The sequence below is a fragment of the Eriocheir sinensis genome, chromosome 6 (genome assembly GCF_024679095.1).
Source record: "Eriocheir sinensis breed Jianghai 21 chromosome 6, ASM2467909v1, whole genome shotgun sequence".
Lineage (NCBI taxonomy): Eukaryota > Metazoa > Arthropoda > Malacostraca > Decapoda > Varunidae > Eriocheir > Eriocheir sinensis.
This window is the reverse complement of record NC_066514.1, coordinates 626,537-641,455: the sequence shown is the minus strand read 5'-3', so window position 1 is coordinate 641,455 and position 14,919 is coordinate 626,537. Positions and strand designations below refer to the sequence as shown.

Genomic DNA, 14,919 nt, shown 5'->3' with positions numbered 1-14,919 from the left:
TAGAGTTCAGCAGACCAAAACAGACTTGACAAACAACAATGTATATTTTTTTTTTATAATAACAAAAGTAGTTGTTTCTCCTCCCTCCCTCTACATGCCCACAAAAGGCAAGCTCCCTCTTCTCTATCTTGGTAACTCCACTGTAACGAATTCTCATCTTGAATTCCCAACATAACACCCAGAATTTACTCCTTTGCCTCAGATACACCAGGTAATCGATATATGCGAGTTCGAAAGATGCGAATTCACTCATATGTGACTAACCTAAATGTGCCAAGTATTCGTTTTATGCGAGAAAAATTCACGAGTATCGGCGCTGGTGTGACTGGTTGGTGAGGTATGGTGGCCGACTCGCACTAGAGGGCAGCGGGTGCAAGTGTTTTCCCGCACTTTCCTCGCCTATAATTAACCTTTCCCTCCCTCTGATCCTAATCTTGGTAACTCCACTGTAATAAATTCTCATCTTGAATTCCCTACATAACACCCAGAATTTACTCCTTTGCTTCAGATATACACCGCGTAATCGATATATGCGAGTTCGAAAGATGTGAATTCACTCATATGCGACTAACCAGTGTGTCTCCCCGGAAACAATCACCATGCTTTATTATTGTGAAACGGTGCCGGAATAAATAGTTAGAGGGTTCGAAAACGGGTCGTGGAACATAACCCCCTAGAATTAATAGGATGATAGGTTCGATATATGCAAATTCACATTATGCGAGCTTTTTGCAGAATGTAACCCTCGCATATTACGAATACCTGGTGTACTGAAGAACAAACTCCTTTTTCCCACCTCCCCATAACAGTTATTCTATTACAAATGCTCCGTCCCTCCCTTTCCCTTCACCCTCCATCCCTCTCTCTCTCCCTTAAACTCCCTGGACTAGAGATCCTTATAAGCTCTGAGGAGATCTGTATCATACTGTGAGTGGATCTTCTCATACATGAACTTAAAGAAGAAGAGGAGGTTGTCATATTGTCCCTGGTAGGAGGTGTCTGTGTTGGTGGCCTTGTACACCTCCACCAGGAAGTAGTAAATGGCCTCTATGGTGGCGAGGTAGGTCTTGGGTTTACCACGCTGATAACGCCAAAATAAGGTCTCGTGTTTATTCAGCTCGACACAACGCAGCCCTGCCGGAAAAAAATATCTAGTGTTATTTCATATAAAGAATATCATTCCCTTAATTCTATATGTCTCTTTTCAACTATATTGTTCTCTAAGTATTTTCAACAAGTCCGTATCTTTTAAACAACTCTTATTTTAACCGTGTAGCAGCGACGGGCCAAATTTGTGGCTTTACCGTGTAGCAGCGATGGGCCAAATTTGTGGCTTTACCGTGTAGCAGTGACGGGCCAAATTTGTGGCTTTACCGTGTAGCAACGACGGGCCAAATTTGTGGCTTTACCGTGTAGCAGCGATGGGCCAAATTTGTGGCTTTACCATGTAGCAGTGATGGGCCAAATTTGTGGCTTTACCGTGTAGCAGCGATGGGCCAAATTTGTGCCATGATATAAACCCCCCAAAATAGATGATACATACAGTCACCCCCCGCCGTTCGCGGTCTCATCCATCGCAGTTTCGCGTATTCGCGGTCAACTAATCAGGACCCCTGCTTATACGCTGCCCCAGTTTCTACACGGATGCATTGACGCTAAATAGGAAGGCAGAGAGGAGGAGGGAGGCAGAGAGGAGGGGGAAGGAGAGAGGAGGAGGAAGGCAGAGAGGAGGGAGGGAGGAGGCAGAGAGGAGGGGAAGGGAGAGGAGGGAGGCGGGGCACTGGACGTTAAGGCGGTGTCACACTAGCACTTTTTCCGTCGATTAATGCCATTTCCGTCGATTTTTCATCGTTCCGCATGAACTTATCGCATGAATTTGTCAGACGATCAGGATCGTGTCCGCCTGCAAATTTCCGCCTTTGTTTACATTTCCAAGACCAAGACCGAGACTTTCCGCGTGGCTTCAACCTGTCTCAAACACTCTCCTGCAGTGACAGCCTTCCTCATCCTGGTGTCACTTCTGGCAATAAGAGGTGTCACTAACTCCAGAAGTCTGTGGTACTGGCTCTTGTCCAACCTGATCCAATTCTTCAGAGTCTCATGATCCTCTAAACTCAGCTCTTTTAACAGCCTGTGGCACACACTTTCTCTTTCCCGACGAGCCAACCATGAGCGCATCCATGCACGCTTTTTGGCTTGTTTAGCTCGTCTAAGTCTCACAATACACAGTATTAGGTTCAGAGCAGCGTATCTTTGCCGCAGCGTGGACTCCATGTTTGTTTACATTCCCATGGTCTGTGCCGACGGAAAGTTTCAGACGAAACACCGTTTGTGTGTGACAGGCCGCAGCCAAGAAATCGACGATTTTCAGACAAACGACGGAAAAAGTTGACGGAAAAAGTGCTAGTGTGACACCGCCTTTAGGTTGCTCCTGAGTGACGTCACGGTTAGACTGTGACGTCATGCTTTCCTATTGGCCAGCAGCTCACTCAGGGACGACTGCTATTGGTCGAGATTTTCTCATAGCAACATTATCCTAAAAAAAAAAAAATTCACGCGCCGCCACACTGCAGTGTTGCCAGATTGGGCTACTTATCGCAAATTGGGCTACTTTTGGGAACGAAAAAAACATGTTTTATATGACGTGTCAGAGGTGACTTCCCCAAATGCATATTTTCCCATAGGGTTATAGTCCCGCCGTTCGCGGTTTCGCGCATCGCGCCGAAGTCCGGGAACGAAATACCCGCGAACGGCGGGGGATGACTGTAATCTGATCACAAATGGTTTGATATATATTATGAAATGGTTTGTGTGAGGGGTGATTTTTTCTCATTTTTCTCGCTTAGAGGGACCATTAAGAAACATGATCCTCGCTGCTACCGGGTAAAAAATGATCACAATAGCACCGTGGAGAAGTGGTGGCCGAGTGGTCCGCGTGTGGGCTTGGTGACCCTGAGGGCGTAGGTTCAAGTCCCACCAGAGAGTGCGGAGGATTTTCGACCACCACATGCTGTCCAAATCTTTTCCTATAGTACAGTTGTCCCTCAAATAGTACGGTTTCGGTTTTATATGGATTGTCACGGAAGATCTTTTAGGATTTTGAAATTTCCTGCTTGTCGGGATATTTAAAAATCCTTAAAAATCTTCTTAGAAAATCCACATAAAACCAAAACCATACTATTGGAAACCATACTATATGAGGGATGACAGTATTCAGAATTTTGCCGAGATAATCCAAAGTGAAAACACGCGGGTGAAGAAAATGCAGGAGAAAAAGTTGAATGTAGCGGAAATGAAAGTGCAGAGGTGGTTGTGTGGTGTAACAAAAATGGACAAGACCAGGGATGAAATAATAAGAGGAATTGTGAAGGTGGTGGAGATATCGAGGAAGGTCCAGGAAGGAAGACTGCAGTACCTCGACCTTGTGAAGAGAAGGGAAGAGACACATGTGGAGAAGAGTGGTGATGGAGGTGCAGGGCAGGCAAATTTGGCCCGTCGCTGCTACACGGTAAAGCCACAAATTTGGCCCGTCACTGCTACATGGTAAAGCCACAAATTTGGCCCGTCGCTGCTGCACGGTAAAGCCACAAATTTGGCCCGTCGCTGCTACACGGTAAAGCCACAAATTTGGCCCGTCGCTGCTACACGGTAAAGCCACAAATTTGGCCCGTCGCTGCTACACGGTAAAGCCACAAATTTGGCCCATCGCTGCTACACGGTAAAGCCACAAATTTGGCCCGTCGCTGCTGCACGGTAAAGCCACAAATTTGGCCCGTCGCTGCTACACGGTAAAGCCACAAATTTGGCCCGTCGCTGCTACACGGTAAAGCCACAAATTTGGCCCGTCGCTGCTACACGGTAAAGCCACAAATTTGGCCCGTCGCTGCTGCATGGAAAAGCCACAAATTTGACCCGTCGCTGCTACTGGGTTGAAACGAGGGGACGCTGTATATGGTCTTTGCTGTAATAACCAATCCACTACATGAGTAAATTTCAATAAGAAGACGTGTCACTCTGCCTCACCTCTGACCCTCTCGTCACAGTATATTCGCCGCGTCTGGTTCCAGGTGCAGTCAATGAACACCACTTTGCTGAAGGGCAGGTGTGGGCGAGGGCGCTTCAGGGCGGGTGGTTGGGCAGGCCGCACCAACTCCTCCACACTCATTGCGCCTTTTTCTGGGAATATCAACACCACATCCTGTCGGGAGAGGGGTGGAGTTACAAGTGCATTCAGTGTTGCCAGGTTATCGCACTCAGAGCATAGTATTTACAGGTTTCTGACGCCTAACTATTGCCAAGAAACAACAGGATCTAACTCTCTTAACGATAACTATAAATGAGTTTCGTTATTGGAGCCCAGAAGACAGTTTGGGGGAGAACGTCAGGAAATATAAGCGGCTGAGTATGAGAATCTGGCAACGTTTGGTGCATTATCAATAGGGGAATCACTTTCAATGAATATCAAAACCAATGGACAATATCTGTTGGCCCTACTAAAGGAGTGACCAGACGATATGGTAAATAATCTGAGCGTTCCAGCTTTTTCTGTAGTTGGGCTGGAAGTGTTTATATATATATTTTCCTCTATTTTTATTTGTGCATGTTCTAGTACAAGTCTTTATGAAGCCATTGATACCAAATTTATTGGGGTTCGATATATCTGTGAGGGTAAAATACGTCCGGGAATGTAGAGTATCGCAGCGACGAAAAAAGTGCCAGTCAGGCCTGAGAAATGCATGGTGAGTGGAACAGAAACTTATTGGAAACTTATTTTTTTATTTATTTATTATTTTTTTTTTTTTATGTTGCTTCCTATTGAGCTGGTAGGCATCTTCCCGGTGGGGCCTGATGGTTGGCCCAAGGCTTCTTCCCGGTGGGGCCTGATGGTCGGCCCAGCCCGTTCTGGCGCAGGTGAATGTTTATAGTGGCGCCATCTTGCATTATGGTGTGCGAGAGGGTTAAGAGAATACCCCAAGACAAAAATTTCCCAATCTAACATCCCTAGATTTGTAAAAACTGATTTATTTTGCACATAATACAAGTATTTCTCAATTTATACCAGTTTTGAATTCCTGGTGAGTTTGCATTAACCCCTTGACTGCGAATTTCCAACAAGAACACATCACCAAGCTACAGAGATGGAACAAAAAGTGTCTGCTACAACTCAATGAAGAAAAATGTAAAGTCATTCACCGTGGGAGGGGAAATCCAGCACATCAATACCACATGGGAAACACTCCACTATCCAGCACAGAGGCAGAGAAAGACCTGGGAGTGTATGTTACCAGGCTACCAGTGAAGGGATATCCAGCACACCAATACCACATGGGAAACACTCCACTATCCACCACAGAGGCAGAGAAAGACCTGGGAGTGTATGTTACCAGGCTACCAGTGAAGGGATATCCAGCACACCAATACCACATGGGAAACACTCCACTATCCACCACAGAGGCAGAGAAAGACCTGGGACTCGATGTTACCAGGCTACCAGTGAAGGGATATCCAGCACACCAATACCACATGGGAAACACTCCACTATCCACCACAGAGGCAGAGAAAGACCTGGGACTCGATGTTACCAGGCTACCAGTGAAGGGATATCCAGCACACCAATACCACATGGGAAACACTCCACTATCCACCACAGAGGCAGAGAAAGACCTGGGACTCGATGTTACCAGGCTACCAGTGAAGGGATATCCAGCACACCAATACCACATGGGAAACACTCCACTATCCACCACAGAGGCAGAGAAAGACCTGGGACTCGATGTTACCAGGCTACCAGTGAAGGGATATCCAGCACACCAATACCACATGGGAAACACTCCACTATCCACCACAGAGGCAGAGAAAGACCTGGGACTCGATGTTACCAGGCTACCAGTGAAGGGATATCCAGCACACCAATAGCACATGGAAAACACTCCACTATCCACCACAGAGGCAGAGAAAGACCTGGGAGTGTATGTTACCAGGCTACCAGTGAAGGGATATCCAGCACACCAATACCACATGGGAAACACTCCACTATCCACCACAGAGGCAGAGAAAGACCTGGGAGTGTATGTTACCAGGCTACCAGTGAAGGGATATCCAGCACACTAATACCACATGGGAAACACTCCACTATCCACCACAGAGGCAGAGAAAGACCTGGGAGTGTATGTTACCAGGCTACCAGTGAAGGGATATCCAGCACACCAATACCACATGGGAAACACTCCACTATCCACCACAGAGGCAGAGAAAGACCTGGGAGTGTATGTTACCAGGCTACCAGTGAAGGCATATCCAGCACACCAATACCACATGGGAAACACTCCACTATCCACCACAGAGGCAGAGAAAGACCTGGGAGTGTATGTTACCAGGCTACCAGTGAAGGGATATCCAGCACACCAATACCACATGGGAAACACTCCACTATCCACCACAGAGGCAGAGAAAGACCTGGGACTCGATGTTACCAGGCTATCAGTGAAGGCCAAATCCGTGCCATTCGCAGCGGACGGGTTAAGTAAATTTCCCATAACTTAGGTAAGTATTATGTGTTATGCACCAACCCATGAATAGATGGCACCACTATAAAACACTTGCCTGCACCATGATGGGCTTGGGGCGACCACCAGGCCCAACCAAGAAAGCTTACTGGCGCTACAGACCAGGACGTACAAAACTGGTGCCACGCATATTATCAAACAAAATTAGTGTGAGTTAAATCTGTGTGTGTGTGTGTGTGTGTGTGTGTATGTATGTGTGTGTGTGTGTGTGTGTGTATTTACCTTCTAACTTCATTTTCCTTCTATCCCAAGCATGAAACTCACAGCCCCTATTTCAACCCATCCCTCAGGGTCGTATTTCAAAACATTTCGTCGCTCAAGTTCACATATTTGACATGGCTTTTGTAGGAGCTGTAGGCCTTTCCAGGGGTAGTTTTATGACCCTGGTGGTAGTTTGTCCCTTCCTCTGTACCATGAACCTTAAAAAACACTCATGAAAAACAGATTGATCCTCTCTTTGACCTTTAGAAAGAGTTGATGTGAGAGGCGATGGTGTCTTAAAATGTGACCCTATAGGTTGGTATTGCAAGCCACTTTCGCTTCTCACATCAGCTATTTCTAAAGGTCAAAGAAGGGGTCAACCGGGTTCTAATGAGTGTGTCTTTAGGTTCACGGCACAGAGGAAGGGTCAAACTACCACCAGGGTCATAAAACTACCCCTGGAAATGCCCATAACACCTACGAAAGCCTTGTCAAATATGTGTTCTTGGGCAGCGAAATGTCTTATGATATGACCCTTACGCACCACACACCATCTTCGCTTTCTCCTCCCTCCTGAATGACCCTCCAGTGTGCTTACATTGCTCTGGGTTGAGTAGTCTGGCAAGGAAGGGTGAGTGTGGATGGTGACATCTTCTGGGCAGATCAGGGCGGCATGGACGGCTGTGCTTTTTCCTGCAATTTCTCGGGGGTGGCGGATGATGTCGATCTTGAAGGGAAGCTGAGGAAGACAAGACTTGGAGTGAAAAAGGGGTTAAGGTTGGTATGAAAGAAGTTATGAAGTCTTGAGGAAGTGTACCGGAAAAAGTTGGAAAGTTTCGTTTAGTCGGCGCAACATCCGTGGTCATATGCCGGAGAGAGACAAAAGGGGAAGGAATTATAGGAGAAGGGAACAGACCCCAGGAGACGGGACACAACCCCCGATTAATACCTGGTACCCATTCACTGCTGGGTGGACAGGGGCGTCGGGTATCGGAAAAGCCGCCCAAATTTTTCAACTCCGCCTGAGAATCAAACCCAGGCTCTCGGTTGTGAGCCGAGCGTACTAACCACTGCACCACGAAGCCCCCCCCTAAGTGTACTGGAAACAGTGGCAATAAAGAAGCAATAGAGGGTAAGGCAGGTGGGAGAACTTAGTGGTAGTTTGCATACAAATAAGAGCTAAGAGAGGCTATGGAAAGGGAATAGATGAAGAAGGGGAGGTTGTTAGATGGGAGGGGAGGTGAAGGTTGCATGGCATGGCCCAAAGGGAATATTTGTTGGTACAGGTAATTCGATTTACGTGAGTTTGGTTTACACGTTTTTGAAATAACGCGTGGTCCAAAATCCAAATAAATGTTTAATTTACACGGTTTTTTCACTTGTACGCGATATTTTATGGAGTGGCCACCAGATGTCTCACGCAACCGGACTCACACGGCGCCGCGGCCACACAGCTGAGCTCAGTTCTTCCCGCGCGCCACTTGAACAACAATACAGTACCCACGCTGCCACGCTACTCAACAACAACAACACCCTCGCTGCTGTGCTACCACGAGGGGAAGGGCAGCCAGAGGAGGAACCATGAGAGGGAGAGGAGTCAGAGTGATACAGTAGGCAATAAAGGTACAAACCAACCTCTTGTTTGATTTACATTGTTTTTGATTTACGCGACCTCCTCAAGGACACAATACTCGCGTAAATCGAGAGTTACCTGATATGAAAAATGTACCTGAAAAACAGCTGTTATTTGCATTCTCTGGAGTCACCCATAAAATATTTTGTGTCCCTTAAGGGCAAAAACATGTGAAGTAGTGCAAAATAAAAGTGAAATTCCAAATGTTCCAGTCTTTCATTTCTTAATATATAAAGTTTGCCCAAGACTAGTAACATTTTTCACTCTTTAACCGTGTAGCAGCGATGGGCCAAATTTGTGGCTTTACCATGTAGCAGCGACGGGCTATATTTGTGCCATGATATCAACCCCCCAAAATAGATGATACATAATCTGATGACAAATGCTTTGATATATATTATGAAATGGTTCGTGTGAGGGGTGATTTTTTCTCATTTTTCTCGCTTGGAGGGACCATTAAGAAACAGGTTAAACATCGCTAGACACAGGGCACCAATATATTAATAGTAATCGTGAACACAGTAATGTAAATTTTAGAGGAGGTAACACAGACATGGGACCTCCAGCAGATGCACAGGATACTACCAACCTGCAGTGAAGGGACGTGGCTGGCAATGCATCGCAGCGGCACATAGCAAGTGTAGCAAAAGTATTTCCTTGATTTGCCGCACTTGTCACAGTTGCTTCGATCATCAATCTGGTCAAGGAAGCTGGAGTCCTGGATCTTCAAGCCAGCAAATGGTTTAACAGTGTTGTCTGAGGGCTTGATGCATTTCAGCTCCTCTCTTTTCAGCTTACGGAGGTCCACCACACTCTGCTTGCTGCTTGGAGGGGATGCGGTGTGGGACTGTGTGGGTGCAGGAGGGGGCTTGGAGAGGAGACTTTTATCTGGAAGCCAAAAACATATTCATTCCACGGTTTTGTAGTCTGTATTCAGTTTAAAAAGGTTCTTAATACTGTGACTGATATTGGTTACTATGACTTCATCCATATAAACATTTATTTTGTCATCTTGTGGTTCATTGAAATGTGTGTGTGTGTGTGTGTGTGTGTGTGTGTGTGTGTGTGAATTTACCTAGTTGTAGTTTTATAGGGCCTGGGCTTACGCTTGTGTGGTCCTGTCTCCGTCTCCGTATCTGTATTTGTGTGTGTGTGTGTGTGTGTGTGTGTATTTACCTAGTTGTGACATACAGGAAAAGAGCTACACTCGCACTGTCCCGTCTCCATATCCTCTCTTATCCAACTTTTCCTTAAAATCATGAATGTTTCTTGCACAAACCACCTCCTCCTCCAGTCCATTCCACAGCTCAATGCTTCTGTTTGGGAAGCTAAACTTTTTCACATCTCGCCTACACGTGGTCGCCCTCAACTTCTTTCCATGTCCTCTCGTTTCTCTCTCGCTCCACACACACACACGGGTCCTCTCTGTCCAGATTCTCCACCCCACTCACCACCCTGTACACCGCTATCAGGTCTCCTCTTTCTCTTCTTCTCTCCAGGGTTGTGAGCCCCATGCTATTGAGTCTCTCCTCATACGTCCGATCGCTAAGTTTCGGTACAATTTTAGTTGCTACTCTCTGCACTCTTTCCAGCTTTCTTATGTGTGTGTGTGTGTGTATGTGTGTGTGTGTGTATGTGTGTGTGTGTGTATGTGTGTGTATGTGTGTGTGTGTGTGTGTGTGTGTGTGTGTGTGTGTGTGTGTGTGTGTAGCAAGGGCTAACATAAGGACGGCACAACTCTCACCTTTACCTGTGTGTGGAGAGGACTCTTCCCCTTCAACCGGTTCCCTTATTTCTTCTCTTGCTGTTCTTTCTGCTTCTGCATTGCTGTTCATGGTATGCTGCCCTGCCTGTAGGAGGGTAAAAAGTCTGCTTTAGTGAAAGGTATCTTACACACAAGGATACAAGGGTACTTACAAGAGGGAATTTGGCTTATATAGGTACACAGTAGCTCCTAAAACCTTGACCAGAGTGAGAACATCCTATGACTTGAGTGTGACTGTCCCCATAGTGTGTATAGGGCTTGACCCTTTCAATACGTGACGCAGACGTCGGCGTCACAGTATGGAAAGGGTTAAGAGGAAATGGGAGAGGATTAATCATCTTCTAAACCTCTTAATCCTCTTCCATTTCCTCTTAACCTGGTAGCAGCGGGGATCATGTTTCTTAATGGTCCCTCTAAGTGAGAAAAATGAGAAAAAATCACCCCTCACACAAACCATTTCATAATATATATCAAAGCATTTGTGATCAGATTATGCATCATCTATTTTGGGGGGTTTATATCATGGCACAAATTTGGCCCGTCGCTGCTACACGGTAAAGCCACAAATTTGGCCCGTCGCTGCTACACGGTAAAGCCACAAATTTGGCCCGTCGCTGCTACACGGTAAAGCCACAAATTTGGCCCGTCGCTGCTACCGGGTTAAGCTTCGCTGGACTCCAGAGGTCCACAGGTTTGAGTCCAACAGAGGTTCCAATAGGGCCACCATATGGAAGATCAAGCTCAGTGAAGGACCCTATAGCTCTACTTGGAATGCTGTCAGATGCCTTCTACAGATCCACAAACACAAGTTACAGCCTCTCCTTCACCTTGTATTTCTCCTGGACGGTCAAATATAGAAAACAATTATTTCAGAAACAAGTAATTTGTGGTGGAAACTACTCACCAGCGTGGAGTTGGTAAATGACTAGAGTTCTACCCTGAATCTATCCTAACCTGACCTAACTGTACTATTTAACCTCACTAACATAACATGACCTGTGGCACGCTGTCGAAATGTGGACCTGTAAAAAGCTTCTTGTGGCAGTGGTGGGTCAAAAACCAGAAACCAAACTTTATACAGAACACAAAACCAAAGCGGAGACTACTTAATAGCCGATATACTAGTGTTTCAACCATTAACTCTGGGAGAAATTGTGGACAGAAAAAACTATATCACAACAATATGGAACGGAAGAAAAAAGAAAAGTGAACAAAACTTAAAGACAAGAACGCCAATCAAGAACAAGTCATAAGTGGGAGCCGTTACGAAGGCAATCCCACTCCTACTGCTGGACTGGACTGGACTGGATAGATATAAATCAATAACTCTTTTATCATACAATTTCTTATATATATGAAGACCCAAAGATTCAGAATGCCAAGACCTTTGCCATAATTGGTTACCTAGGGATTACTCAAGGGACAAGAGACTAGTGCTCGTAAGGAGATGCCTCTTCTTAAGATTGTCAACATACCAGTCATAGTTATTTTTAAATGCATTAATGCTGCCACTGTTGATGACCCCTCCCGGGAGTTTGTTCCAGGTGTACACAACTCTGGAGGAGAAAACATATTCCTCTTAACCCGGTAGCTGCGGGGATCATGTTTCTTTAAGGCCCCTCGAAGCGAATTTATGAGGAAAAAACATCACTCACCTAAACCATTTCATACTATATACCTATCAACGCATTTGTGATCAGTTTATGCATCATCTATTTTTGGGGGTTTCTATCATGGCAAAAATTTAGCCCGTCGCTGGTACACGGTAAAGCCACAAATTTGGCCCGTCGCTGCTACCGGGTTAAGGATGCAGTGCCTTGGTTTCAACAGCCTGAGTGTGTGGCCGCTGGTCTTTAGGCGTGTGTGCCTCGGGGTGTATTTCAGGAAGTCTTTGATCCACTCTAACTTGTCGAACCCTTTGAGGATTTTGAAGACCTCAGTCAAGTCTCCCGTGGTCCTTCTTTCCTCCAGCGTGGTGAGGTTCAGTCTAAAGAGTCTGTCCCAACAAGGCGGGTGAGCCAGAGTGTGCACCAGTTTGGTGGCCTTCCTCTGCACCCTCCCCAGCTTGTCAGTCTCCTTTGATGCAGGGGCCAGACCTGGATGGCAAACCCTGTATGGAGGCACACAAGGGACTAGTATAGCAGAGGCAGCATCTCTTCATCCAGGTGGGTGAAGGTACAGGTGCATAACACGCATATTTGAGGTACTTTTGATTCATCATAAAGGGCTGTGTGCTGAGGGAGCCTCAGCTTCAACAGGAAGAGTATAACAAGCGTGGTCATAAACGCCGTCTTTATTAACTTGGTACCAAACGTTTCGGCATCAGGGTGTCATCTTTGTGGTCTAAAATGAACAAATTTCAGGAACGTGAATAAAACAATATAAAATTTAAACTTTAAAACACCCCATGATCACATTAACTAAACAACTGGGTCAGGGGGACATTGGGGGAGTATTGATTTGTAAAGTATAATTAATGACAAAGTTTATAAATAAAAAAAATTAAAAAACTGAGCATATTAAGCAACGTTTAGGGAAACAGCAGACCACTGGTGGTTTTCAGACCACTGAAGATGACATCCTGATGTCAAAACGTTTGTTATCAAGTTAATAAAGATGGCCTTTGTGACCACTTCTTCTTCTTCTTCTTCGTGGGTGTTTTATGGGGCTAGTTAGGCCACGCTTGTTATACTCTTCCTACTTTTGATTCTGCCCAACACTGCGCTGACAGGCTGCTGCTCTGTGCTGAGGGCTTGAGGCCAGGCATTACCACGGCTCCCAGGCCTCTGTCTTGGAGGGTCGGCGCCAGGGGGAGGTTTCCATGAGGCACTGGTGGACAGCATTTATCCTCCCAATGTGCATTTTTTTTTTTTTTTTTTTTACAGCAAAGGAGACAGCTCAAGGGCACAAAAAAGTAAACATTAATAAAAAAAAAGCCCGCTACTCGCTGCTCCTAAAAAGAATCCAAAGAGGTGGCCGAAAGATAGGTCAGTTTCACTTATCATTACTGAATGTTTAGAGACAATTTGGGCGAGTTCGAGTTCTTTGGGCGAGGCGATGCGCCCCCCGACGTATGCCCCCTTGACTGCATGATTGAGTGGGCCCCAGGTTAATGATGTCAGCGTGCAGGACTGTTTTTGCAAGTTTCCCACGGGCCTGCACGCTGGACATAACACGAAATAATTCAAAGGTCGTGCCGTGAGTAACCCCGCGTGCCTGGAGTATTGGCAGCGGCGGGAAAATTACGTTAAAAAAGAAAATAGTGAATTCATACCAACGGAGGTCCGCCGCCCGAGACACACATGTAAACACTGGACTGGCGCGCACCACGTCAGCCTCTGCAACGGCACGACTAAACTGTGACTGATTGATTGATAGTTTATTGTTGCAGATTGATGATTGATAGCTTATTGTGAAGAGTTCTTGGAGGGCATGTGGCGTGCAGGATGTAGGGAGTGATATCTGGCCCCGAGAACATTGACTTTCACATGTTTGTTAGGAGCTGCCGATACAAAGGTCTGGCTGGGGGGAAATCCCGAGCCACCTGTGACATCAAGATCAGGATCAAGCAGGTAAACTGGTTGATTGATATAGTTTATTGTTGTAGGTAAACTCTGATTGATTGATATAGTTTATTGTTGTAGGTAAACTCTGATTGATTGATATAGTTTATTGTTGCAGGTAAACTCTGATTGATTGATATAGTTTACTGTTGCAGGTAAACTCTGATTGATTGATATAGTTTACTGTTGCAGGTAAACTCTGATTGATTGATATAGTTTACTGTTGCAGGTAAACTCTGATTGATTGATATAGTTTACTGTTGCAGGTAAACTCTGATTGATTGATATAGTTTACTGTTGCAGGTAAACTCTGATTGATTGATATAGTTTATTGTTGCAGGTAAACTCTGATTGATATAGTTTACTGTTGCAGGTAAACTCTGATTGATATAGTTTACTGTTGCAGGTAAACTCTGATTGATTGATATAGTTTACTGTTGCAGGTAAACTCTGATTGATATAGTTTACTGTTGCAGGTAAACTCTGATTGATATAGTTTACTGTTGCAGGTAAACTCTGATTGATATAGTTTACTGTTGCAGGTAAACTCTGATTGATATAGTTTACTGTTGCAGGTAAACTCTGATTGATTGATATAGTTTATTGTTGCAGGTAAACTCTGATTGATATAGTTTACTGTTGCAGGTAAACTCTGATTGATTGATATAGTTTACTGTTGCAGGTAAACTCTGATTGATTGATATAGTTTACTGTTGCAGGTAAACTCTGATTGATATAGTTTACTGTTGCAGGTAAACTCTGATTGATTGATATAGTTTACTGTTGCAGGTAAACTCTGATTGATATAGTTTACTGTTGCAGGTAAACTCTGATTGATTGATATAGTTTACTGTTGAAGGTAAACTCTGATTGATTGATATAGTTTATTGTTGCAGGTAAACTCTGATTGATATAGTTTACTGTTGCAGGTAAACTCTGGTTGATTGATATAGTTTATTGTTGCAGGTAAACTCTGGTTGATTGATATAGTTTACTGTTGCAGGTAAACTCTGGTTGATTGATATAGTTTACTGTTGCAGGTAAACTCTGATTGATTGATATAGTTTATTGTTGCAGGTAAACTCTGATTGATATAGTTTACTGTTGCAGGTAAACTCTGATTGATATAGTTTACTGTTGCAGGTAAACTCTGATTGATATAGTTTACTGTTGCAGGTAAACTCTGATTGA

At 45.0% G+C, this 14,919-nt stretch overlaps 1 protein-coding gene across 3 annotated transcripts; it reads right to left on the bottom strand.

The window, feature by feature from the left end:
• LOC126987142 (tRNA-uridine aminocarboxypropyltransferase 1-like) lies at positions 1–13,503 on the bottom strand. Of its 3 annotated transcripts, none has more exons than XR_007740296.1 (6): positions 10,145–10,250; positions 8,990–9,288; positions 7,366–7,506; positions 4,024–4,198; positions 573–1,134; positions 1–264 (listed from the first exon to the last, which is right to left on the bottom strand). XR_007740296.1 is itself a non-coding variant. In XM_050843883.1 (6 exons), exons 1-6 carry the CDS (start codon positions 13,467–13,469, stop codon positions 887–889), a joined length of 993 nt encoding a protein of 330 aa, XP_050699840.1. In that variant the 5' UTR covers positions 13,470–13,503; the 3' UTR covers positions 1–886. The 3 variants fall into 3 exon arrangements, 2 of the variants coding, with proteins under 2 accessions (XP_050699840.1, XP_050699833.1); XM_050843883.1 differs by adding an exon at positions 13,440–13,503 and having other exon boundaries at positions 1–1,134; positions 10,151–10,250; XM_050843876.1 differs by adding an exon at positions 13,440–13,496 and having other exon boundaries at positions 1–1,134.
• Between the last annotated feature and the right edge of the window lie 1,416 nt (positions 13,504–14,919).